The sequence below is a fragment of the Ceratotherium simum genome, chromosome 6 (genome assembly GCF_057802395.1).
Source record: "Ceratotherium simum simum isolate JZ-2026a chromosome 6, ASM5780239v1, whole genome shotgun sequence".
Classification (NCBI taxonomy): Eukaryota; Metazoa; Chordata; class Mammalia; order Perissodactyla; family Rhinocerotidae; genus Ceratotherium; species Ceratotherium simum.
In genome coordinates this window covers 40,125,773-40,152,822 of record NC_141905.1, presented here as the reverse complement: position 1 = coordinate 40,152,822, position 27,050 = coordinate 40,125,773, and the positions used below count along the sequence as shown (strand labels likewise).

At 44.2% G+C, this 27,050-nt stretch overlaps 1 protein-coding gene across 1 annotated transcript in view; it reads right to left on the bottom strand.

The window, feature by feature from the left end:
* Nucleotides 1-26,604, bottom strand: part of CCDC6 (coiled-coil domain containing 6) — a 109,494-nt gene extending 82,890 nt beyond the window's left edge. The window contains exon 1 of the mRNA XM_004427106.3: nucleotides 25,683-26,604. Within this exon, the coding sequence (XP_004427163.1) occupies nucleotides 25,683-25,994 (312 nt within the window). The 5' untranslated portion in view covers nucleotides 25,995-26,604. The remainder of the gene's footprint in view (nucleotides 1-25,682) is intronic.
* Nucleotides 26,605-27,050: the final 446 nt, after the last annotated feature.

The following is a 27,050-nucleotide window of genomic DNA, read 5'->3' as shown; positions in this document are numbered from 1 at the left end:
ACACTCTAGGTCCTGAAACCCAATCTCAAAAAAGAAGAGATCAACAACACAGATGAATCTCACAGTCATAATGTTAGGAGAAAGAAGTCAAACACACTAAAGAGTACATACTGTATGATTCCAGTTAAATAGAGTTCAAACTCAGGACAGTGGTTCCTCTTAGAGGGATCATGACTGGCACGGGCAAAGCAGGGTCCGGGTCACTAGTAATGTTCTGTTTCCTGATCTGGTGCAAGTTATACAAGTGCCTTCAATCTGCAAAAATTCATCAAGCTGTACACTTAGCATACGTGTATGTTATGTAAGTTATACTTCACAAAAAGTTTTTAAAAAAAAGAAAGGGAAGGATCAGGTAGTACATATCACAGAGCAGCCTCCACTTAACTGAGACTCTGGACGTAGCACATGTCCACCATTTAGGCCGGTTTCTTAACCTCTTTGAGCCACCTTTACATCCGTAAATGACAATAACTGCTTTCATACCTCATAGGGTTCTTTTGAAGGACTGCTTTTATACCTCATAGGGTTCTTTTGAGGGTTATAGGAGATAATGCTTGTACGTAGCCTGGAGCCTGGTCTGCAGAACATGGTGATTCAACCAGCCCAGTGTCTCCTCTATACAACTCAGGGAGGGGTGGTCATCTCTGACATGATCCGAGATGGCAGAGAGCAGACCAACGTCTGACCACTTCCACACTCCCTGGATCTCCTCCTTCCCCAACCTGGGCCCTCTAGTCCTGTTCAGCAGGTCTCACCAGGCTCCTCCAGCCTCACATGCCTTCTGACCATCTCCATAACATCTACTATTTCAGATAATACCCATCTCCGTTCTCTAAACTCCAATAGTACTCTCTGTACCATTCCATCAATACCCTTTCTGCTGTCTTCACTTTGTGCTCACAGACATAACCATTTAACAGGTGCTCACTTCCCACCAATGTCACGGGCCTCTGGTACTGAAAAGTCACACCAGGTCAGAGTAGGCAGAGCTACCCCTAAGAGAAAGTGAGGCAGGGGCCCTCCCTGAGAAGTGGGCATGCGCTGGAGTGTGACACATCCCGTAAGACCTAAGAGGAAAATGCATTTAAGATGAATATCAAGGCAGCGTATTCAAAAGAAAAAAGAAAGCACTGAGGCTTGAGGTGGGGGAAATTCCACTTGCTTTGTCTTGGTGTCCCAGAAGAGGCATAATGAGGTGAGACAATTATGACCCCTTCCTCTCTTAGGGGTCAGCTGAGGGCCAACTGCAATTTCAGATTCACTTTGAGCTAATTTTTAGACACCAATTCATTCTAAAATTCATTGGGGTTCTTTGCATAAATCTATAAGATTTTAAAAGGGGAGGAGGCATAGATGGTCAGAGGAAAGAAAAGAAGTCTAATAGCCAAATAAAGCTAAAAGCTACACAGATGCTAATGACTAGGTCCTACACATTTTGAAATTCAGTTCTGAGTGTCCTAGCAGCCTGGCAGTTTTTGTTGCCCCAAAACTGAGGAGCTTTACTTGGTATTAAGAAGTAAGAAAACAATTTCTTCTTTGAGCCCCCATAAAGGGGACACTGTATGACATGGGGGACGGCAGCCTCAAAAATATTCTCACTCTCATGCCCCTGTTCCTGGGAGATGCACGCTGAATACTGAGGATCGAAGTGACCTGTTATCCGAAACCTACTTGCAGATGGTTGGGCAAAAGGGAACAGAGAGAGACAGAGACAGAAAGGAAGGGAGAGAGGGAGGGGTGTGTGTGATGTGGGAGTGGTATGATGTTAAAAACTGGTAAATTTAGGTGAAGAGTGTAAGTATAAGGGTGTTCACTGTACTGATCTGTGTACATTTTAACTGAAAAAAAATTTAATTCAGCAGGAAAAAGAAAAAAAAGAGAAAGATATTGTTACGCCCAAAGCACAGGGACTAACAGGGATCCTGAAGGGCCCTATCAAGTTAAGTAATCGGCTGGGTCCACTGCCCACTGTGATCTCTTGTCTCCATTTCTCTGTACTAGCAGTGGCTCTCAGAATCCCAGTCTTTGAGTTAAACACCATGTGTCTTTGTAACAACCACACAACATATCAGTTCTGCAAAAAACTAAAGTAGAGCAATGAACATAAATAAATAATAAAATATAAAATAAAGTAGAGTGATGAATGAAATATGATACTGGAAGATGGGGGCAGGGAACCAGGAAGGGGAAATAAACTCTCACTTTTGTGACTTCCAAGTGAGATGATGGCATCAATACCTTGCAAAGGATGAAAGGGTCAAAACCAAAATGTACTCAGATGTAGCAGAAACCCAACTATCATGAGTGATACTAGAAGCAGCACTTGAATCTTTCATGGGAACTATCACCTCCCTCCTGAGGCTCTGTATTTAGAAATCCAGGCTTTCCTTCTTCTCTTTGCTCTTTCCTAGTCTATCAACTGAACCCATGTAAGCACGGGTTAATGATAGGGAAAAAACCTAACTAATTAGTAAGTTTTATTGCAAGTTTGCTCAAATTATAAGTCCTGTCCAACTGGACCATAACATTAAAAGCTTGTGTTCCCTTTACTGGTCCAACTTACATAAACGGGAGTGAACTCAATTGATGATGTACTTAATGAGGAAATCCACTTTACTCTAAAACTCCCTAAAATATATTTGAGAACATGGGGCTAAGATTCTTGTCATGTGAACTGATGGTGATCAGGGTAGAGCCTGTTTTAAGAAACTGAATCTACAGACTTTGTACACAATAAACACCAGATAAAGTTTAATGTGTTGTTGTCAGAGTTCAAAACCCTCAACCGAGAGCCCCAAACTTTGAACAGATGTCCTAACATTTCCTAGCATTTTACCTTCTTACGTGACTTGAGGGAGTGATTCACGCTAGCAAAAAACAGGTCTTAGTGGTACTCCAAAAACAGTTTTGAATCCCTAATATCTACCAATTTGCAAATTCTTATTAAAAGGAGAGTTTGGTAAAAGCCATATATCTTGGCTCTCTCACTGACTTCTATGTTATTTAGGCAAAACAAAAGTTTTCAATGCTAAGAAAGTTGACTAAGTTCCAGAAAAAAAATGTAAGCAATATGGCAGTTATTTCTAAGGATAACCAACCCCTTCAAAACTCAATAAAGAATAAAAAATGTTTCCACCTAAGGACAAAGAAAAGGCCAAAACAGACAAGAGGGTACAAAGGAGAAAGGATTACAAGTGAAGAGAGGGATGACAATAAGCAAAAAATGACTTAATACCGCCCAAATGAATATAAACAAGAACACTCTAAAACACATACTCTTTGAACCAGTAATTCCACTCCTAGATATTTATCCTACTGACAATACAAACTATTGCTAAGATTTATGCTAAAATTTTTTTTTTATTTTTTGTTTATTGCAGTAACATTGGTTTATAAGATTGTAAAAATTTCAGGTGTACATCATTATACTTCTATTTCTGCATAGATTACATCATGTTCACCACCAAAATACTAATTACAACCCATCACCACACACATGTACCGAATTATCCCTTTCACCCTCCTCCCTCCCCCCTTCTCCTCTGGTAACCACCAATCCAATCTCTGTCCCTATGTGTTTGTTTATTGTTGTTATTATCTACTACTTAATGAAGGAAATCATACGGTATTTGACCTTCTCCCTCTGACTTATTTCACTTTGCATTATACCCTCAATGTCCATCCATGTTGTCACAAATGGCTGGATTTCATCATTTCTGATGGCTGAGCAGATAAAGAAGATGTGGTATATATACACAATGGAATAAAAATTTTTTTAAAGAATGTGTGCTGTGACTTTATTTGTAGTAGGCAAGAGACTGGAAACAATCAATAGAGGAAGAGTTAAATAAATACAATGCTCCCGTTTTGGGGACTACTTTACAGGGAGCCCTTCAAAAGAATGAGGCAGTTTTATGCCCCCTGATAGGGACAAACTCATGAGATACGTTACGTGAAAAAAGCACCATACAGAACAGCATGTATAATGTGCTCCCATTTCTGTGTATTTCTTAAAGAGGACAATATAGGCCCACATTTGTATCTGCATGAAATATATCCAGAAAAACACTACCTTAGAAACTTGCTACATAAGCAAGCCCTGTTTGGGCTCCTGGTGCCCTCTGCAGACCCAGACCACACCCTGCATAACCTGATTCTCCTCCATTCACCTCTCCAAGCAGCTGATCCATGCAGGAGGGAACGTTCCTACATCTGATGCTTGCCTATCTAAGATTCTAGTATTAATTGTTCCTCCATACTCATCTTAACCTCCCCTCTGGCCCACCTCACTGGTAGTACCAGCGAATCTACCTTTTCTTCCAGGCTCCCTTTCCAACCCCAATATAAGCAGCCAAGACCTGAAATGGGCACATGAGACAGTTCAGAGATAACTACACCACAAAAATGCACAGGCTCCAGGAAGGGAAGGTCTCAAGTCTTGGACTCACTCAAGGTGCAGGTTAAAGGACTCCTCAACACATTAGTAAGAGGCCAAGAAATCCCACGGAGGACAGGTAACAGTCTACCATCTAAGGATCTAAGACTCTAACAGATGTGAGAAGAACATATCCTTTACCACTCCCCCTTTTTTTCTTCCCTTGTTCAAAGAAAGCACAGAAAGGTCTACTTACCTTTCAACTTAGAATGGGCATAGAATAAAGTGTGAACCAGGGGAAGGAAGGGAGAAACCTATTTTGGATACATTTACTATATATCTACAGTCCTTCTATCTTCATTCCTTCTTCAATCCCCCAGCCAAGTCAGGAAGTTAGCTTAACAAGCAGTAAATCTTTTCACCACATTTGGATTTTAAAACATGAAGCCTATTGGCAAAAACACATCCTAATGAAAAACTAAAAAAGAATGGATTAAAATGCTATTTTTGCAGGCCAAATTTATTCATCTGAAGAAAGTTCTAGATTGGCATAGTCACTGGAATGAAAACCTATTCCTAATTTAAAAGGCACATATGCCAGCGTTGCTCCTTGCTCTAGATACTAAAGGGTATACAGAAGCTGTAAGATTAGAAGTATGGATGTGGTCTCAGCAGATCCCACATTCTAGAAGACAGTATCCCCTTTTGTGTGATATTTTTAATAAACGTTCCTGAACAGAATTCTTAATTTTTTATACCTTCATAAGATTTCTCATGCAAATCACGGAAAAACATGCATCAGAACACATTTCAATTTTTACTCAGAACACACGTTTTCTGAGGGAAGAGAAAGTGCAGAGTACAAAGAATACAGTCTACAAACCAGGAGACCTGGGTTCAAGTTCTAACACTATTACCAACTATCAGCATGGACTTGGGTAAGCCATTTGATTTCCCTAGGCTGTCATTTGTAAAAATGAGCATTAGACTAGCAATAAGTGACATTTAAAGTATTCTCAGCTCAGCAATATGAAGACAACGAGAGAGAAAGCTAAAGAGTAGTTCTCTTCCCTTCAGATGAATGTCTTACATATTTTACTAATGGTTCAAGGCTTATTCACAGTTAAACTCAGTAGCGTCAGAGGATAGACTATAAGCAGCCCCACCTACTCCCAGATCCTTCCTCAGGCCACATCCAGATCTACTCTGACCACACTCTCTTTCAGTTCCTCAAACTTGCTATGCTTCTTTTGCTTTCAGGATTTTTGCACGGCCTGCTCCCTTGGCCCAGAACATGATTTTACCAATCTTCTGCACGGTTAACTTTTATTCACCATTCAGACAATGGCAGCCTACATGTCACCTCAGGGAAGCTCTCCCTCGCTGCCCCAAGCTAGTTCAGTTCCCCTTATCGTAACCTCTGAGAACCACATGCTTATCTTCTTAAGCATCTATCACAATTTTAATTCTGTAACTTGAAATTCATTGTCTGATGTCTACTTCCCCCCACCAGAATATAAGGTCTAAGAGACAGAGACTGTCCCCCAGACCCTAGCACAGTACCTGGCACACAGAATACCCTCAGAAATATTTGTGAGATGAACAAAGATGACTGGCTAACTGGCCAATATGGAAGAAGATTAAATTTAAGGTTCAGAGCTTTAAATCTACCTTTAAGCAGGGGAAATGGAAAATAATGGAAATGGAAAATGCAAGTAAAATAAAACCACCAGATAAACAGAGTCTAAAATAGACCAGAGAGAGAAGTAATGCCAATTAAACTTGAGTCCATTTAAGAAGGTTCTGGAGAGAGGAAGAGGCTACAACAGCATCCAAAATGCAAACAATTCAGTAATTGATCAGTTCGTCACAGGAGATTTATCCTAATTCAGGATCTTATATGAAACATAATGTGATACTGTAGAGAAAAATGAGGGGGAAAAAAGTTACCAGATGTGCCTCTAATATGCAGCTATGAATTCAAGTTGTTTAATTCAATTTAAAAGACTATCTAGCATCATTACTTCTATGGTTTCTTCTGAATCTCTCTTCTGTCATACATTTTTTTTTCAAAAGACTAAATACAGTAAAGTCTTACCATAACATGGTAACAATATTTCCTGTAGATTATAAATGACATTAAGAAAGCATAAAGAAACTTCATGTGGCTAAAAAAATACACCAAAAGCCAAGTCAAAAGAAAAATGACAAGTGGGAAATTTTTTTGCAACTCAAAATTAGAAAAAGGGGCAGTCTCTGTAATATATAGAGTACTGAGAAAAATGGATAAGAGAAAGACCAACGACCCAATAGACAAATGAGAAAGACTATGAACTAGGCATTTACAAAAAAGGAAATACAAACACTCTTACAAACATATGAAAACATGCTTACCCATCCCCTTGAGAGAAATGCAAAGTCTACACTAAGATGCCATTTTTCATCTACCAGATTGGCAAAATCCAAGTTTGATAAAAGCATGGTATGGGGTCACATGTACTCTCCCTCATATTCTGCTAATGGAAGTGCAAATTAGCACAAGTCCTGTTGAGAGCAATTTGGCAACATCTATTCAAATTACACACATATAGTGTATCCAACCCAGCAATGTCACTTCTGGGAATTTCCCCAGAAAGGCAGTAAACTGAAGTGAAGGAATTCCTCTGGAGGCAACTTGCCTAGGTGTGAATCCTGGCTCTGCCACTCTCCGGGGTGTGACTTTGGGCAAATCACTCAATCCTCTCTGAGCCTCAGTTTCCCCATCTGTAAAATGGAGATAATAATACTGGCCACCTGACAGGACTGATGTGAGGATTGAATCAATATAAGGAAATGGTTTAAGAGAGTGGCCGGTACATAACATGCACTAGGTAAGCATTAGCAAATATAATATATCCCCTTAGATATACTCAACCACATACAAAATAATCCATGTTCAAGGTTACTGTAACATTGTTTGTGAGACCAAAGACTGAAAACAAATTAGACACCCAATGGTAAGAGACAGCCATATAATGGATTACTACGCAACTGTAAAAAAGATTGAGGAAGTAATCAATGTACTATTACAGAAAAATCTCCAAAATATAATTAAGTGGGAGAGAACAAAGGCACAGAATAAAGAATCATCTACACCACCTTTTGTGTAAAAGGCAAGGGGACAGCATGTCATGAGATGTCTTTCCTATTCAAAAAATGCAATTAAAAAATAAAAGAACATTTTAATTAATTATGTGACATGATGCAGGTGTCAGCTAACGCTATGGTGGTAATCATTTTGCAATATATATATAAGTCTATCAAATCAACATGTACACCTTAAACTTACACAATGGTGTATATCAATTATATCTCAATAAAGCTGGAAAAAAATAATGGGGAAAAAAAGAGAATATTTTAAAAGAGTAGCATTTCTTCCAAGCCTCAGGTGAAATTAATACATACTCACAAATATACAAACCAGTGGTTTCAAACTTGGTTGCTGGGTCAAAAGCAATTTTGGAATTACCTGGGAATTTTTAAAAAACACTAATGGCTGGCTCCTATCCCCAGAGATTGAAGGATGCGACCCCAGGTATCATGACTTTTGAAGTTGTCCAGGTGATTCTGACGGACAGCAAGTCTGGGAACCACATACTGGAAAGTGAAAGGCTATTGGCTACAGAGGTCAAATTATTCCTACAAAGAGCAACAGCTTTGAAAATAACCAAAGTCCCAAGCCCCCAAGTCAGTGGCCCACTTTAAACACTAGTTGACATACGCAAATGAGAGCAAAGTAAAATAATCTGGACTGTCCCTGAGAGGTTAATTTTAACAGCGAGGACTGTCCACATTTCTTTTCCTAGACTCATATAAGTGGAGGGTTTGGCCTTCCTGCCCCAGCCCCCTTGAGGCCTCATTACCCACATGCACTGGCCCCAGTTCACAGAGGTCCAACAAGTATTTGGATAACTTCCGGTAAAAGGAGACTTGCTACCAGTCACTTCATTCTCCTTCATGAATTAACGTCAAAGCTATGTTCAGTCTCCTTTGTTTCTAAGTGTTGAACTATTAAACCCCCTTTTTCTTTTCTCCGCCAAGGAGCTGACAGAGTGGAAAGAATCTGGCCTGGGAGTCAGGCCATCTACCTTGCAATCCCACCTGTCCCATTTACCAGCATTGTTCCCTGGCCAATAATTTACTAACATTTCACCTGTGCCCCAGACGCTTTCTTTGTTCTCAAGGTGACACTCCCACTACCTACCCCACAGGCTTGTTTCAAGACTCAAATGAAATCATGGAGTTGAATGCATTCTACAGATGCTGCACAAGCAGCAGATTTCAGAGCTAGAGACTCTGAGCAAAGATGCTCATTTTTCTACCTGTCCAGAAGACATCTGTCTGCACACACTGCCCACAGCTTCCTGTCTGGTGCTCTCCAGCCCTGCGTGGCTTCACACACAACACTGCACCAGACTTTCTAGAAGCCCTAGATGCCAGCCCATCTTCCTATGGCGTGATTCCTCCAGGATGCTCATCAGCCATTTCCCAGCTAAAAGCTTGAGGGAAGAATGCAAAGGATGCCTCGCTTCAGAGTTCCCTGCAGTGGAGCTGCAGGAGCCAAGATTGTTGCCCCACACGCACGAGGTGGTGACCTGAGCTTCATCCGGCTGTGTGCCATGGGGGCTGGGAAGCCAGTCTGCATACCTTCCTAAGGGCAGAACCAGCATGACTGGGATGCTTGGGGGACTAGTACCAAGAAACAGGGCAGCGGGTAAAAGGTCCCCAAGCCTGCTGTCAGCACACTAGGAAGAAAGACGAGATTCAGATCTGGGGCCAGCGGCCTCAGGGCACAGCGGTAAAGGCTGACAGCAGAGGGGAAGCAAGGATAACACATCTGACTCCACACAAGCCTCAGCTGTTTACCTTTCAAACATAAATTTACTAGGCGAAATATTTTTTTTTTTAGACGTGAGAATGGTTATGGTGGTTATAAACTTTTTATCTGAGATGCAAACTGAACTATTTATGGACGAGACAATTTCAGGACTGACTGTGTGTTGAGCATTGGTGAAGCTGGGTGGTTTGTACATTCACAGTACTTTTGTGTATGCTTGAAAATTTCCATAATAAAAAAAGTTTAAACAAAATCCTCCATCATCATAAAATCAAATTTCACAGCAGGGGAATGTGAGAAATGTATTCTAACAGCATGATCAAGTGCCAGACATTTGCGGCTAGGAGACAAGGCCACTAAGTCACTAACTTGAGCAGCTATTTCTCCTCCTGAGGCATTAGCATCCTCATCAGAGCCCTGGGGCGTGATGGGATCCAGGCACCAACTGTAACTGGCAGTGGCCATGAACTCCTTCCTGGTGCTGGCACAGCATCCCAAGCTGTTCACTACTGTTAACTAACACACGCTCTGTGTCAGAGCAGGTGGTTTTGAGGATATTCAGGGTACAGAGCTCCCCACCTGGCTCTCTCCTGTGAGAGAAGTCACGTCAGCCATAAATAACAACGTGGACACATGAGAAAACTCTCTATCAAAGGGGCTTCTGAGGCAGAAGAAAGAGGGATGGGAAAGAGCTCAAGTATACATTCAGCCATTCGGAGCTGCACGTGATGCCAGAAGTGGCACCTGCTGTTTCAAGCTGCCATGCCTTTGTCCGTGCACTTCCTTCTCCCTAGAATCCCTTCACTCACATCCTTTTGGGGAAATAAAAACCTAAAGTCCTCCAACATTCTGTCTGTCATCTGTGAAGTGTTCAACGACTGACAGGCCAAAACAGAGTCATTCCATGCTCATTTCTTCCTGAGCTAGTCCCAGCTCTGTCTGGCCTAAGATCCCTCCACTGCCCTTCTCCTGCTCTGCAAGGTAGGGGTGACCTCCACAGCCTGCATCTCCCAGTTCCCCGAAATCAGCTGCATTCAGTCATTGGACTTCAGCTGACTTGGATTCAATCCACCTGGATTGAACCAATGAGAGCCACTGGCAGGAGACTAGAGGGTGGGAAGAAGGGAGAATCAGGGTGTTTCCCCTCTTTCTTCCCCACCTTGGGCAGCATTCATGTCTCAAGGCCCATGTTTCCAGCTTTCTCTGGGTGACCCCTACCCCTGCCTCTGATAACAGCACCTTCTCCCTTTGTCCTCCAGAGGAGGTGTGGGAGTGACATCTTGCTTTTTCAAACCCCAACGCTGTCTCACTGCATCCTCCAGTGAGTTGTCTGCTCAGCAACTCTACCACTGGGATAACCAATTCCCTGGATTAAATTCTCTTCCTCTCACTCCGCATGCTTCTGTCTTCCCATATGAACCCTGAATGGTCAACTTACCATCTTCCTTCAACCATGGTGTGGTCACTGCTTTCCCACCTGTCTCTCCTACCAGCCTCTGAGCTCCTTCACAGCAGGCCCAGGGTCTTCTTGGGATTTGGATGCCCTTAGCCCAGGGCAGGGCACTCAGTTATTATCCATACCCTGCCTTGCTCCTAAAAGGACAGCTCAAGCTTATAGCTGGCACTTAGGAGACATCCAAAAACTGTTGAGTTAAATGGACGCCAAGAATACCTCATAATCGACAAAAGTTAGAGAAAGTCCACAGGAGAAAACTCTTGGAACCATCTTTAAGGGACAGAAGAAGGATCCTTTTGAGAGGAAACTGATTATAAGGTTTCACTACTTAAGAATTAGAGCAACTGCCCAGAAGACAGGGCAAGGACTTCAATTACAAATTTTAAAAAAAGAAACAAACCTGTGCTCTATTCTGAACTCCTACAAAGAATTTCACAGAACCTCACAGCTGCAAGTTGTCACAGAAATACAACACAGGGGTCACGAACAGGGGCTCTCGAACCGGGCTGCCAAATCCTGGCCCCACCAACTACCAGCTGAATGACCCTGGCAAGTTCACTTCTCTACCTCAGCTCTCTCAGTCTGGTAAAGTTGCAATAATTGTGCCCCATGGTTTTGTTTCAAGAGCTAAATCAAACAGTGCACATGGGCTTCTTTAGTTATTATTTGCAGCATAGCTCCAGGGGTCTCGAATCAAGTGCCATTAGCACGCGAAGTAATAAGCACGAGAAGCAACAGAGAGGTGATGTCCCAGACAAACAAGAGCGTCCGTGCCTTTCCTAAGACATTCTCTTTCAAAGGTCTTTCAAAACTCTGAAGCCAAATCACTCACCCGTGGGCCAAACACAGGCTGCCAGTTTGCAATCCCTGAATTCTAAACAAGCTTTCTCAGCAAACGGAGGAGAAAACAGAGGCCCCAAAAGGATATGTGATTGTCGCCTGGCCCTACCAACAGTGAGAGGCCAAGAGGCCCCGTTCTCCCTGTGCCATTTCAGGCCCAAGGAAAGGAGAAACGAAACAAGAGGGCTGGTGACATGTGGCCAAATAAAGGGAGACACCTGAGACATACGGTCAAGATGGCTTCCAGCGAGGAAGAAATAAGGAAGTTAGTGGTGGAAGGACAGAAAAAGTGAAAGCAAACTGAGAGCAGCTTGAGGAAGGAGAGGAGGTGACATCCTGAGAAGATCCTGAAGAGCCGCACTAAGGAGAGGATGTTCTCACTAAGGAGAAGAGGAAAAGGAAGATGTACAAGAAGCTAATCCATAATCTTTGGATCAAGATGGAAAAAGAAGATATGTGCTGAATGCGTCCTGAGGGCTTTCATAAGTCACATCTTTTATCCCCAAAGCCTGAGAGCTAAGATATCATGATTCCCTTTTAGGGAAGAAGGCATGGTGGCTTAGGGGTCAGGCAAGTCGTCATATGATCACAGAGCCAGGAAGGAGCAGAACTGAGATTTTGCAAAAAGTCCTATGGGTTTTAGGATTGCCTGATAAAATACAGGATGCTCAGTTAAATTTGCATTTCCAATAAGCAACAAATAAATTTTTAGTACATGTGTGTTGCATGCAACATTGGGGACATTCATATACTCAAAAATTACTGTTTATCTGAAATTTACACTCCTCATTCTGTGTTTTTATTTGCTAAATCTGGCAACCCTATCTGGCTTCCAAGTCTCTCTCCATTATACTAAGTTCTCACAAAGAACCCTGGAATGAAAAACAGAAAGGAGTTAATGAAAAAAACTGGAAGGAGGGATAATTCACACAGATGGCCTAATGGAGAATGCTAATCAGCAACACATAACATTAAAAGCATAAAAAGAAAAAAGGTGAGCAGCGGAACCCACAGGAATTAACCAGAGAACTAGAGAAAGAACACACTGTGCAATTATGAAAAGCAGAAAAGCCTACTGGTTTTCATTTCTGGGCTAACAAGTGAATTCCAATTGCCTTTTGACATCATCCATCAGGTGCCAGTGACCCAGAGCTGCAAGGCTCTAGACCAAGTAAGAACCAACCAAATAAGGGATTCAAGTCATTAGTGCTAATCTCCCTTACCTGACAGAGTTCAATGGGAAGGCATTCAAAGCGGCATGGGAGGGAGGCAGAGAGAAACCAGAAAGACTCCAATAGTCCCAGCTAGAGCCCCACCTCCCTGGTGGACAGATGACAGCGATAGAGGTAAGAGTTCAAGATAACTTACTGTAACTTGTTTATTTACAATGCCAGCTGAGTCCCTGAATTACACAAACTGTCCTCCTTGCCCCCTCGCATCATACCAAAAGCCTTCACAAAACCACAACATTTATTGCCCAGGTGAACAGCATGTTCCTTCAACCTTCAAAAAGTCCCCAGGCTACCATTTCTATCGCTAGAGAGAGAGAGATCCAGAGGCAACAGAAAGAAAACAGGTCGCTTGAGGAGTCCCTTGCAAACAGAGAACACTACTGGCCTCCCACAGACCAGCCCTGGCTCACACGCAGGGTTGTCCTTCCATCCTTTGGGTACCGCGAGCCTGCAAAGTCAGTCAATTTCAAAGATATTCACGTTTTGGTGTCTGTTCTTTAGACCAGCAGCTAAGTAGGAGTGGCACTCCTGTCCCGGCCATCAAAGTCCACCCTCTGGAATCCATACCCCCACGAAACAGGGTCAAAAGTCACACAGCTTTGACTATCGGCTGCCCACAGCGCTAAAGACAGAAAACTAGGAAAAGGCCCACGCTGGCTGTTTTCAAGAAATAATGGCAAGAGCCCTACAACAGACCTACAAGGAAAAAATGGATCTTTTAGGAAATGTGTTTGCCTTCTGCTGTCCTGTTACTTTTACATGGCCACCCAGGCTGGTTTAATCCTGACTCACCAAACCCTAGGAAATCGGCTGAGTTCCCAGGCATTCCCAAGTGCCAGAGAAACACAGGCCCTGAGAAGCCGGGCTGCAGAGCTCCCCAGCCTGAGGTCTCGGGAGAGTCTGGTGCTTGTTGCCTCGACCGCCCCCTCTCAGCTTTCCAGACACTATTTTGCTGCCATCATCTTATAGGACTATCAAGAACAGTTCTGATTTTGAAATATGTTTTGGAGAACAATAGAAAGTGGGGGAAGGGGGTTACTAATAATCTTTAATATGATTTTCTACAGGAATAATAATTTACAAAAATTACCAAAATACTTTGATGTGTATTGTCTCATTTGATCCTCCTAACAACAGTGGGATGGAAGCAAGACTGGTATTAACCCTAAAGACTGCACGTTTAATGGGTGAGTCCACCGAGGCTCAAGGGCTCTGAATGTAACTTAGCTAGGAAGGTAGCTAGAACCTCAATTAACTGGAACCCATATTCTATAGGGTCTTGTGTCCTCTGCTGTGCCACACTCCTTTCACACTGTCCCAGTGCCCAGTGATCAACACTGAGGGAAGGCGGGGGGCTACCCAGGAGGCAGACACTCAAATGGAAAACAATTCCACAGATACTCATGCAGTGGAATACTGCACAGCAACAAAAAAGAACTACTGCTCTGTGCAACAACATGGATACTGTTTAATATGTATTAGTAAATGTATGAACTAGGACAACAAGTCAAAGAATCTAGACACACAAAAAATACATTCTGTATAAAGCCACTTACATGAAGTTCAAAAATAACTAACTCTATAGTGATAGAAGTCAGAACAAGGCTACTTTTTGGAGCAGAATGACTGGAACAGAGTGCAAGGCAGCTTTGGGAGGGTGAGTGCTGATAACAGCAAGTATCTTGAGAGGGGTGATGATAACACTGGTGAATTCATTTGTAAACTCATTGAGCACTTTTCAATAAATTTGTGTTATTCAAAGCTTGTGCATTTGACTGTATATTGTACTCCATTAGAGAGTTTATAAAAAGTAAACCTGGGCACCCCCTAAAATAAATTCCACTGACTTTAGTGAGCAGCTACTGTGTTAAGGCTGTGGAAAAATGCAAATAAGCCTTCAAATGGCAGGGCCTTTATGTGCCAGTCACCATGCAAGGTACCATCAGACTGCCTGTGTTCCATCCCTGTTCTACCACTTTCTGTGACCTTCGAGAGCCTGCTGAGACTCTGCCACATCATCTCTTCATCTGTGACACGGAGATAGCAAAGGTTGCTGTGAGAATGACATGAGTCCCTAAACATAAAGTGTTGAGAACTGTCCCGGACACACAGTAAGAAGACTGTGCTATGTATTTACTATTATCAAGGACTAAGACAGATCATCTTATAGATGACAAGAGACAAAGTACCTGTTTTCAAATATATAGAAGGAAAACACAAATAAATGTCTGCACTAAGCAGCCAGAGCGGATTATTAAAATGCAGAAAAGCTCCTGGTGTCCCCTGCCCCTCCCTCCCCTCTTCTGTAGTTAGCCCCTGGATGGAACGAGGAACAGAGACCACCAGACTTGCCCACCCGGGGCTTGCTCTCAGCCCCAGTTTCATTTCTTTCTTGACACTCAGGTCCTACCCCGACCAGCAGGAATGCCTCCTCCTGCCACCACCCTACCCCCACCTTTCCCTAGATTAACTTCAATTTATCCTTCAGGTCTTAGCTTAAACGTCACCTCAGGAGAGGGAGGGCCCTCCTTGACTCCAGTCCCCACTCCCAGATGTAGTCAGGGGCCCTCCACCAACTCCCCATGTGCAGTCTCATCCCGGTCGTTATGTATGGCACACTGCCTGGCATATGGCAGGTAATAATACATTTGTTGAAAAAACTCCACCATGACTGTGCTAGTCAGACTATTTTTAAGCAGAGGTTATAACACAAATACAAAGAGACTGATTCCAGACTGGGATGGGGGCGAGGGGTCGAGGAGAGGAGGAGCCCAGATGGCTGTGCTGTAAGCAGAGGTGGCAACCTATCTAGGTACATGAGACAGGGTACCAGGGGAAATAGACCAAGACCCAATACTGGAGGGCGACAGAGCCAGAAAGGGGTGCACAGACCGCCCCCCACACACCGAAGGGACCCTCTCCATTGCTGTTGCTTTTCCAAGGCAGGGAGTTTGCTACCCTGGAAACACTCCCATCGGCCTGGCATCCTGGGAATTTGCTATGGTAATGGAGCAGCCCTGTCTGCTCTAACTGAAGGAATAGAACAGCACAGAAACAACTCCGAGGAAAATGCCCACAAGATGAAGATGAAACTGTTCATAAATTAACTTATATCCCATCCTCCCACAAGCTGTGTAGCCTTCTGCATAAGCTGGGAGGCCAGACCTAGGTTCGAATTCCAGCCCCACCCGATACCCATGAGACCTTAGGCAAGTTACATAACCTCTCTGGACCTAAATTTGCAAGTCTGTATTTATGGATAACAGTAGTACTGATCATAGAGGATGGGGGCTAGGATTAAATAAGAGGATAAATGCAAACCACCCCCTCCCCATAGTACCTATCCCACAGTAATCACTGGGTGAATATTAGCTGTTACCATAGCCACACAAATGATTTGGAAGTGGGGCAACGCTGGTAAATAAGAATTGTTATTCATTTCCTCAAGCTTTTTTTCCTTCAAACTTTCTTAAATTATGGTTTCTTTGAAATGCTGTCAAGAAAATTAAATGCTCACAACACATTTCATTGGGAAAAAAAAGCAATCATCATCACCTATGAGGTGTTAGAGCAAAGTCCTTTCTCTTTCCTGGAGGACAAGCCCTCACTGAGGGTTATTCCCTCCCAAGGTTCTCCACATCCTGGCGCTTACTCTAAATGCAAATTAGGAGAAATGGCACCAACCTCAGGGCAGGGCATAGGGCTGGGGCGCCATCCATGTTTGTTGAATGACAGAAAAGAACCAGATGTGGGATAGCCAACAGGCAATAAAAATTTAAGTTGGAGCAAAATATCCACGGCACTTCAATTAAAATGGTTTAGGCCCAAATTCATAACTTCAATGTTAGAACAATAAAAAGCAGCTATCTGCTTTTACAGATCTAAGTTTTTCTTCTAAAAAATAAAAATTTTAAGTCACTAGGAATATTACCGGGGGCTAGAGGTAGGGGGAAATGGAGAGTTATTGTTTAATGGAGACAGAGCTTCTGTTCAGGATGATAAAAAAATTCTGGAAACGGATAGTTGGTGATGGTTGCACAACATTGTGAATGTACTTAATGCCACTGAATTGTACACTTAAAAATGGTTAAAACGGTTACTTACTTTTATGTTGTATATATTTTACCACAATAAAAAAAAATCACAAGAAAAAGTCACTGGACCTCTTCTCTGGGCACCTAAGGTATTTCTTAATAACAAACCACATGCATTCAAAGTTCAAAATGATGTGAAGTAGTTAATATACTTTCCAAAAGACATGGCACCTTATCGGCTAGTGATATGAACCTGAAGAAGTCTGAACTTCTACTTTATGGTATATATATACACTTAAAATTGTACTCTTTGGTCAAAAAAGACGTTAAAATCATCTAGTTGACTTTTTTCCCCTCAAATTTTAGTGTTCCTGTAATCAGGAGCTACTAAATGAAGCAGAGACACAATGTTTTGACTCTTAGTAAATGTGTTTGTTTAGATAAATTAAGGGCTGTCTAGTGAAGAACCAAAAAAACACCTAAAATCTAAATAGAATAAAAGTTATTATTTGAGTTGGTATATTAGGATAATTGAAAAAAAAAATCACCGCTTATATGCAAATAATTTCGTCAGTGGAGAAACTCTTTCTATAATTAAACACCAAATAAAATTATTTTTCTCTCAGGTGTCTATCAGCCCTTCTAAGTCAAGCTCAAAAAGCTGACAGCACAAAGGACTCAAAATATTCACTTATAAAAGCGACAGACGAAGGGTTTCATGCAGGCACTAGATTTCTAAGAACTTTCTTTTGCCCACCCATACTCCATGTTGTTTTCATTCTTTCACCTTCCTCCTTCCTTCTATGGAAAACTTGTTTGAATTATGACCCCTGGCTGGCTGAATATCCCAACTCTGCTCCTTAGCACCAAGTGGCCTCACTTGATCCGCAGCGCCCAGAGATGCCCTGGAGGGTATTAACCAGATCACTCTGGATACACACCTGGCACCCACACAGGCTGGTTTGATCTGGAACAGATGCATGGAAGATTATCCCGTCAATCAACACTGCTTTTCTAAAAAACTGGAATTTGAAATTGCCCATGAAATAGTATCTCTAATTAATTTTAATGTAAGAAGTCTTTGCTTTCACATAGTTTGGGACTATAAACTTAGGAAATTCGGTCCACCCAACAATATTCCATGAAAGGAACGTGGGCGGGCCCCAGAGTGTAATAGGAATAGAGGAAAAACCACCTAGATGATTTCCATCTACTGGGAGATGCAAATTATGAAATTAAAACATCAATGACATTTCTTTTCAATCATCACCACATAAAAAAGAAAATTAAAAACAAAGACCTCTCTGTGCCACCTGGGCATAGACAAATTGAGCAACAGCTCTCCCCCCATCTCTGCCTTACAAAATAAACTGCAGGCTAATTAAACTGAGTGACTATGACACATTGTTTCCCTTCGAGGTATTCACTGGGACAGATAGACTTCATTTTGGAAGGTGGAAGGTAATACAGCCCTCCCTGGGAACCCCTGTAGGAGTCGGCCTAAGCTTCCTTTTTTGCTTCCACTTGCCCATTTGTTATTTCTGCACTGCACATCTCTCTGGGCTGGAAAGTACTGGAGAGGAAAGCCCGTCCCTCTGCTCTGAATTCCCTACCACACGCAGCCAAGGCCAAGCTGAATGAAAGTCAAGTGCAATCCTTGGTCGGCTGCTGGAGAAGCCCGTACATTCCTTCCAGATATTTCGGAGTATCTGGCACACAGTGGGCCGTTCATAAGCACTTGTAGGTTGAATCCTGCCCATTTCAGGCTGTATTTATCACATGCCATTTTGTGCTTTACTGAGGAAGCAAAGGTGGGGGCGGGGGGGGGGGAATCACAGAAAATTTCCCAGCGTTAAACAAATGAGTATTATAATGAATTTTCATCACTAAACTGCACCCCATACATCAGATCTAGAAACCAATAATAAGCAAGGGGGTGAGTTAACTCTAAATAACCATCAATCAAACTATTAACTCTTCTTTTAGCATTCTTCTCCCTAAAACAGAATGCCTACAAAAAAGTGACGTTTGCAATTTACTGCTATGAGCAGTGGGATAAAATTCACAGGTGTGGGCCTGACAGCCATAAAAGATAAGAAAATTTGACAGTCTTGGAGAATTAGGCAGAGTCTGCAAGTTAACACCACTCTAAGATCCTGACGATTAGAAATATTTTCCAGAGCATTAGTTTCCCTGTCAAAAAAATTTCAACCACCACCAAGCAGAACACACTGAACCTGTGAACATTTACTTCACCAGCTTTGACAATAATTCACTCTATCTAAAAGCAACTGCATTGTGATTGAAAACAAAAAGCAACACCTACCCACTGAGGGAAAAAGCATGCAGAGGGAACAAGGAAGACAACTGTTACCCTTGCTCAGCCTGGCTGTAGTTTAAAAGCTCAGATTAGCATTTCTGTGTGTAAATGCAATTACCTCTGCAAGGCATGATTTAAGGAAGGAAAAGAAAGGACACAAGTACACTGTGTGTGACACTATATCAAACCCCCAAACTCCACTCTGCAAGCTATACATGGACATGTATGAGGATTTAGCAAGTCTCACGACCCTTTTTGCAGATACTTCCCTAGTCTGCGCTTCAGGCCTCTGGTACTAGCTTTGATGCATCCCCTATGAAAGACCACACTTGTTTCCCAGAGGCGGCTGTGGGGCATTTCAAAAATAAAGAAAGTCATAGGAAACTCCTGGAGTGATCCGTCACCATCACTAAACCTGACCTGGCAAACGGAACACTTCCAACAGAGCCACTTTTTCCCCTAAGCCTTGCTCAAAAACTCCCAGAGAGGTGAACCTGAGGACACTTTGTCCCCTTTCAGAGGTGAAATGTATCACAAGCATCTAGGTATATGCTACTAGGTAACCTACAACATCACCCATGGTTAGAAGGCAAGGGCTTGGGGCACACATTGATCGCAGTGGTCCCCCCAAGTATACAGTGTATCCATTCATCCATCCAGTCTGTTTAACCAACTCTGGGGAAGATGGTGTTGGCTGTTCAGGACACAGGCAGGAGAGTGGCTCTACCAGCACAAGGTCAGGAGATAGTATCAGAACCCTCAAACCAGCAAAAAACCAAAAATACTTCATCATCCAATGCCTCTGGAGTCAACCCAACATACCCTTGAGTGTCTACCACACGCCAAGCACTGAGGAATGGGAGTGAACAAGGCAAATTATGTCCCCAAAGGAATTTACACATCTACTGGAGGAGACCTATGTGATGGGGGGAGGGGAGGGGAATGACAGATGGGTCCTGTGGGACCACATGAATGGGCACATAACCCAGTATGTGGCTGGCAAAGAAGCAGTGCCAGTGCACACTGGGGTGGGGGTGGGGGAGTGAGTACAGTCTACTTGGATGTACAAGGCAGAAAGGAGAGGAGAAGTAGGGAAGAACATTTAAGGGCAGAAGGTACATGCTAGAGGAGCCAGAGAAAGCTACTGAAATTCCAGGAACTAGCAGTTCAGCAGACTGCGAGCTTGGAGAATGTGTCTGTGAAGCAAGCAGGGGCCAAATCATGCAAAGCCTGGTAAACCACCAGAAAGTTTGCCTGGATCCAGAGGGCAATGCGGAGCCAGTGAAGGTTTTTAAGCAAGCAATGACTACTTCAGCTTTTTGCTTTAGACCAGTCTCTCTGGCCTTTAACAAGAGTCACCACAAACCAGATACTGGTGATTCTCTGAACTATTCCCCATCCCCAGCAAAATAAATAAGGAGAACACTGTAAAAGACTGTCACAACCTCCTCTATGGTTTTGTGGGTGTTTTAATCAAATACAAATAAATTATATGAAACACACAGAAGGAACCTACAAATGTGAAGAACTTGAACTGCAGAAGAAATCTAAGATTAGCCTCTTTAAGAAGACTGGACTTACGTACAGTTAGTCCTAACTGTGAGGTCATACTTTTCTCAAAGTTGTGTCCAAAGTTGGGTGTTTCCATAAGAATCTAAGATTTTTTTTTTAACCGGGGAAAAAAAAGAGACACACTACACCTCTTTACAAGGGCAATGTTGATCTGATAGCTTCAGAGAGTCTGCCAAAATGAAGTCTTAAAAATGGAAAATAGTGTATTAGCCTTCCAGAGTAAATCATCCAACATCCACAACATTAACTATATGGTGGCTTTTATTGGTTAATGAAACCATTACCCTGTTGATGTTTGAAATAGCAAGGTTTTCTAATCATGCCATACCAACATGTTTTTCTACTATAACTTCAAAACGCCTTTGTATTTCTGTATTTCCCTAAACTTCTACAATGAAGGAATAATTTTGTAGTTAGAAAAAGACACTTAAATACTAGTAATTTATTACAGGCCTTTATTTTTGAACCAAACACATGCTGAAGGTGTGAACTGGTCTAGAAAAGGCATACACCTTAGAGAACCAGCCACACCAGGTGTGAAGCCCTGCTTATACTCTGAGAATACCAGCAACCAGTCCACAACTTTGAAGCCGTCCAATTACTGCCCACAGTTGCATTTCTCACCTTCTCAGAGACCACCAGCTCTGGTCTCCTCTCACTACATTGAATCAGATAACCTCCAACTACATTTTCACCCAGAAGCCAGAGAGATAGTACAAGCCAGATAGATCTAAGTTAACATTTAGGCTAACATCTAAAAGCTACACAAACAGGGTGACTGGGCATTTGGTTTTTGTTTATTTTCTCCACACCAAAGTAGAAACTATGATCTATAATCATCACCCTGGTTCCACTGCTGATTTACTGGGAGAAACTGGATAATCACTCAAAACATTCCATTCTACCTCTAAGTCCCAAGTAAAATACGCTAGGGACAAGCTATGACTCCCAAATGCACTGGGCACCTATAGACATGGATGAAGGGCCTTGTACAGCCGATTCTTCCCATCGCCAATGTTTACCTCTACCATACAGATGGTGAGAACACAGACCATGAAACCAGTCCTTTAGTAAATGGGTAGCTTGACCAGAAAAAGCACTTATAAACCAAAAGACACAGAAATGACCATTGGTTAACAGCTTCTATTGGCCTTTGGACTTGGCTTAAAAAAAGACAGCACAGGGCCGGCCCTGTGGCTTAGCGGTTGGGTGTGCGCGCTCCGCTGCTGGTGGCCCGGGTTCGATCCCGGGTGCGCACTGATGCACCGCTTCTCCGGCCATGCTGAGGCTGTGTCCCACATACAGCAACTAGAAGGCTGTGCATCTATGACATACAACTATCTACTGGGGCTTTGGGGGGAAAAATAAATAAATAAAAATTAAAAAAAAAAAAAAAAGACAGCACAACAATGAGATACCACTACACACCTACTAGAATGGCCAAAATCCAGAACACTGACACACCAAATGCTGATAAGCACATGGAGCAACAGGAACTCTCATTCATTGCTGGTGGGAATGCAAAATGGTACAGCCGCTTTAGAAGACAGTTTGGCAGTTTCTTAACAAAACTAAAAATACTCTTACCATAGAATCCAGCAATTGTGCTCCTTGGTATTTACCCAAATGAGCTGAATCTTCTGTACACACAAAACCCTGCACACGGATGTTTACTGCAGCTTTACTCATAACTGCCAAAACTTGGAAGCAACCAAGTCCTTCAGTAGGTAAATGGATAAATAAACTGGTACACCCAAACAATGGAATATTATTCAATGCTAAAAGGAAATGAGCTATCACGCCATGAAAAGACATGGAGGAAACTTGAATACATATTACTAAGTGAAAGAAGCCAATCTGAAAAGGCTACATACTGTATGATTCCAACTACATGACAGTCTGGAAAAGGCAAAACTATGGAGACAGTAAAAAGAGCCAAGGGTTAGGGAGGGATGAAAAGGCAGAGCACCGAGGATTTTTAGGGCACTGGATCTACTCTGTGTGATACTATAATGGTGGATACATGTTATTATACATTTATCCAGACCCACAGAATGTACAACACCAAGAGTGAACCCTAACGTAAACTATGGACTTTGCATGGACTTTGCGTGATTATGACTGATTACGATGTGTCAATGCTGGTTCACCAGTTGTAACAAATGCACCACTCTGGTGGGGGATCTGATAATGGGGGAGGGTAGGGAGTAGATGGGAAATCTCTGTACCTTCTGATCAATTTTACTGCAAATCTAAAAAATAAAATCTAAAAAATCAAGTCTGTAAAAAAAAAAAGAGGGCACCTCTCTCTTCTCCAGGGTGTGGCTGATTAGCAATATACCTTCCTGAACATGTTCCGAGAAAACCAAAGGCATCCATAATCATCTTTAGTGTTCAAAAACATGCAAGTTAATATTATAATAGAGGAACTAATAAGAGCTAGGAAGGCAAGTATTAGGATTATGGTACCATCTTCCCTTCAAATTAACAAAAATAGTGAAAAATCTAGGAAAGCCTTCACTTAATTGAGTATCTAGGCGTTGTCACAAACTTCTTATGCAGCTACCAGCAAGGGCTATGTTTAAGTCAGAGTCGTCAGGGGCTATGCAGCTTAACGTTAACATAAACTACCACACCGTGTTGTTGAATGGACTCCTTACATCCACAGACCCATTCCATGGAGTCACACACATTTCTCCTCCCAAATTACATACCTGAGATGTCAAACCCACCCCAACACAATCCAGGTCCCAGGTCAGTTAAAACCCTCAAAAGCTTAAAGGCATTTCTCCTCTGCATTTGTCAAATGGCTCCTTAGTAACACCTGCCAAGTACTAGGAATCAGGTAAACCACAAGCACTTTTATTTGTCTCCCTGAATATATTAATCAGAGATTAAAGAGAACTGAAAGGCTTCCGGTACTTGTAAGCTGTCATCCAGAACAATTTTAAAACTTGAATCAGTAAGGCCACAGAATATTTACAAAGTATATTTGATTGGATGTCAGTTTTAGTTGAGGGTTCAGTGCTAAGAAATAAAGCCACGACCTCACATACTCTTCAAACCAAGTGTTCAGAAGGTCTCTGATCTTCTACACCAGCAATGAATGTGTTTGTCTGTCCAAACCCCATGTGTTTGTGTACAATTTACGGACCTACTTTTATTATGGTCAAAGTGTCAAACAGATAACCCTTAGTATCTCCACCCCCCATCCTCCCTCCCAAATAAACAAAAACAGCCTGAATTGCTCAGTGTATGCAAGAGGCTAGAGATTCTGTTTCATATAAGTTTCACTACTTTCCATAGTTCACATTCTCCAAGAGACTAACCCTCTCATTTACTAACTCAAACATTAAAGAAACTGCTTCCACCAACTTCGCCCTCTTCTCAAACCCCCACTCAGTAGAGAGATCTCTCGCGGCCAAGAAAGCTATAGAGGAGGCTTGGAAGTGGCTGCCTCTGCAAATTCCTCCCCCTTCCTACCAAAAGGACATTTCAAGAACTTTACAGTCTGGAGACATGTGAATGTTGCTCCAATTCCATTCACCATGACAAAATTTTAGCATTCAAAGTGTCCATCTATAATCAATTTCTGTTTAGGGTGCCAAACACACTGAAACCTTGGTGGAAACCTGCTTTCTAAGCAAATTCACAATGTCATCCAGTTCTCATGTATGAACTAGCATTGAGGGAGCATCCACATCCACTCACACATACACACTCACTCCTCCACTAAGGATTTTTTCTTGGGACAGGTGCATCCTAAACTTGCCCCATTCCACTTCTAGAGTGTGATCTTGGATCCATCCCCAAGTTCATGCATTTTTCTCCACCTGACAGTTCAGTCTAATCAGCAATTGTGCAGCAGCTATGGCAATTTATCCCCTTGATTTCTTGACATTTTCTTCTCTGCTCCGGGCTGGGAAACTGTTTTGATCTGAACAGATCTGTCTGTATGGGGATTCTGCATGTTAATGATGTGGCTAGCTGGCAGGGAAGTTAGGTGACAGCACACACTGTACTTTTTCCAGTTATGTTTCGCCTCATCAAGCTATAGTGGCCCTTCTAAATGCCTGCTACACTAGGAAGAAAACCTACGCACCTAATCTTACCCTCTTGGGGGAAGCCTCCAGGGACCAGGTGGACACAGAATATACGGCCTCTTCTCTCGTCAAGTATTTGGGCTCAGAGGCAAAATACCCCTCGACACTCCACCACCAATGAAGCAAACACGTACATCTTGCTTAGCAAGGGAGTCAGTCGCTACCCTTCACTCTGTGCAGGCCACTATACGATGCTGCCTTCTCCTGGCTATATACTGCCGCCGCCGCCAACACCCCCCACCCCCAACCAAGGAAAGGACTTCCAACAGAGGTGGGAGCATCGGCTACGGTACCCGCCCTTCCCTCTCGGTCCTGGCCAGAAAACTCCACTTCCCGGATTCCCGGCCACTCTCTCCCGCCCCCTCCCCGGGCGATCCAGCTAGCGCCGTCCTGATGCCAACGAAGTGCCCAGCCCAGCTGCGCACCCCCCGTACCCCAAGCTATGCCCCCGGAACCGGCCCCAGCTTCCTCACTCTCCCTCAATCTAGGGCTCCCCAGATTCTGGACGCACCCCTCAGGCATGCTAGGACTGAAAAAAGTCCCACCCCGCCCCCCAGCCACGCCGCCAGCCTCCAGCTCTGCCCGGGAGCGGCCTCCTCCCCAGAGGCGAAAAGGGAACATGCGTGGTTGTCCCAGCAGCCTTCTCCCGCACCCCGAGAGGGGCCCAGACCCCCGGGGAGGACAGACCCGCGTGGCCCAGAAGGGACACCACCCTCTCCCCGACCCCCGGGAGCCCGCGGGTCTCGGCAGGGAGTGTGCTCGCTGAGGATCCCCGGGAGCCTCGGGGAGCCCGGGGGCTGCCCGGGTCGGGATGCAGCCTCTCCCACAGGCGGGCGGAGGTCGGCGCTGCTGCGCGCCCCCGGGGGGCACTCACGATGGTCACGCTGGCTTTGCGCAGGTCGCGGTTCTCCTCCTGCAGAGCCTTGCACTTGAGTTTGTAGGTCTCCAGCTCGATCTTCAGCACCTTGTTCTCCTGCTGCAGCGAGGCCAGGCGGTTGGTGAGCTCCTCCAGGCGGAACGGCGAGATGACAATGCCCCCCGACTTCCCACCGCCGCCGCTTCCCCCGCCGCCGCCACCGCCGCCGCCGCCGCCCGAGGTCGACGAGCAGGACGACTGCATGGCGGCCGAGCTGCTGCTGTTGCCCCCCGCCCCGTCCGTGTCGCTCTCGCTGGCGCTGTCCGCCATGGCCGCGGCGGGCTGGGGAGAGGAGGAGGAGGAGCAGGGAGGCGGCGGCGGCGAAGGCTGGGCTGCGAATGAGTGGGCGCCGGGCGAGCACAGGGGAGCGCCGAGCTGGGCGCCTGGCACCAGGGCGCAGACTCGGAGCGGCGGCGAGAGAAAGAGAGGGAGCTTCCCGCTGCCAAGGGACCTCCTCTGCCAGAGAACAGAGACCCCGCCCGGGCTCGGGCAGTATTGCACTAGGGCTAGCTCCAGCCGGGCCTGGCGCGCTCGCTAGGCCATCCTGCAAAGCTGGCCGAAAGCTCCGGGACCCGCCCGCCGCCGCCGCGGCCCGCCTCCTGGCGTCCGCCGGCCGGCTACGGACGCGCGGGCACGGCCGGTGCGGGAAAATCAGGCCAACCCCCGCACCAGCTGCTCGCCGGCCGCACGTGTTCCGAGGGAGGGCCTCCGAGCCCCCTGACCTAAGCCCACGGCCGTCCAGCCTCTTCCGGGCTCGCGCCCGCTCCTGGGAAAAGGAAACCCAATGGCCCCCTAGCCTCGCAGGTGCGGGGGACACGTGGAAAGGTCAGCCCGGCTCCAGCAGCCAGCCCCGGCCGAGTCGTGGCCTCATCTTCCGCAGGCTGTGTGTGCTCGTGTCTCCCTCTGTCTGTATCAAACATACACGCAACCCTTTCAATTTTATATTCTTAGTGAGCTTCGCTGGGAAGCTTTGGATAGCGCTAAGAGAACAGAAAGTTCCGCTGCAAGGAACGGGGCGGGGGCGGGGGGTTACAACAGCCACAGGTTAACCTGGTTAGGAAAGAATTTGCAGAAGAGATACACCGCCCTCTCTACTACTCCTGATAATCTCACAACCCACACTGCGCTCAATTGTTTAAACGAGGTGCAGCTTTGTTTTTTCTTTTTCTCTTTGCATCTTGCAAACAGTGCCGGGATATGTCACACAATAGGATTAAGACATTAACATTTATGTAACCCAAAAATAAAAAAAGATAAACACTTTTTGTGGATTGAAACGTCTCTTTTAAGTGACAATTTTCCGAAATATCGGTAGACATAGCGTTA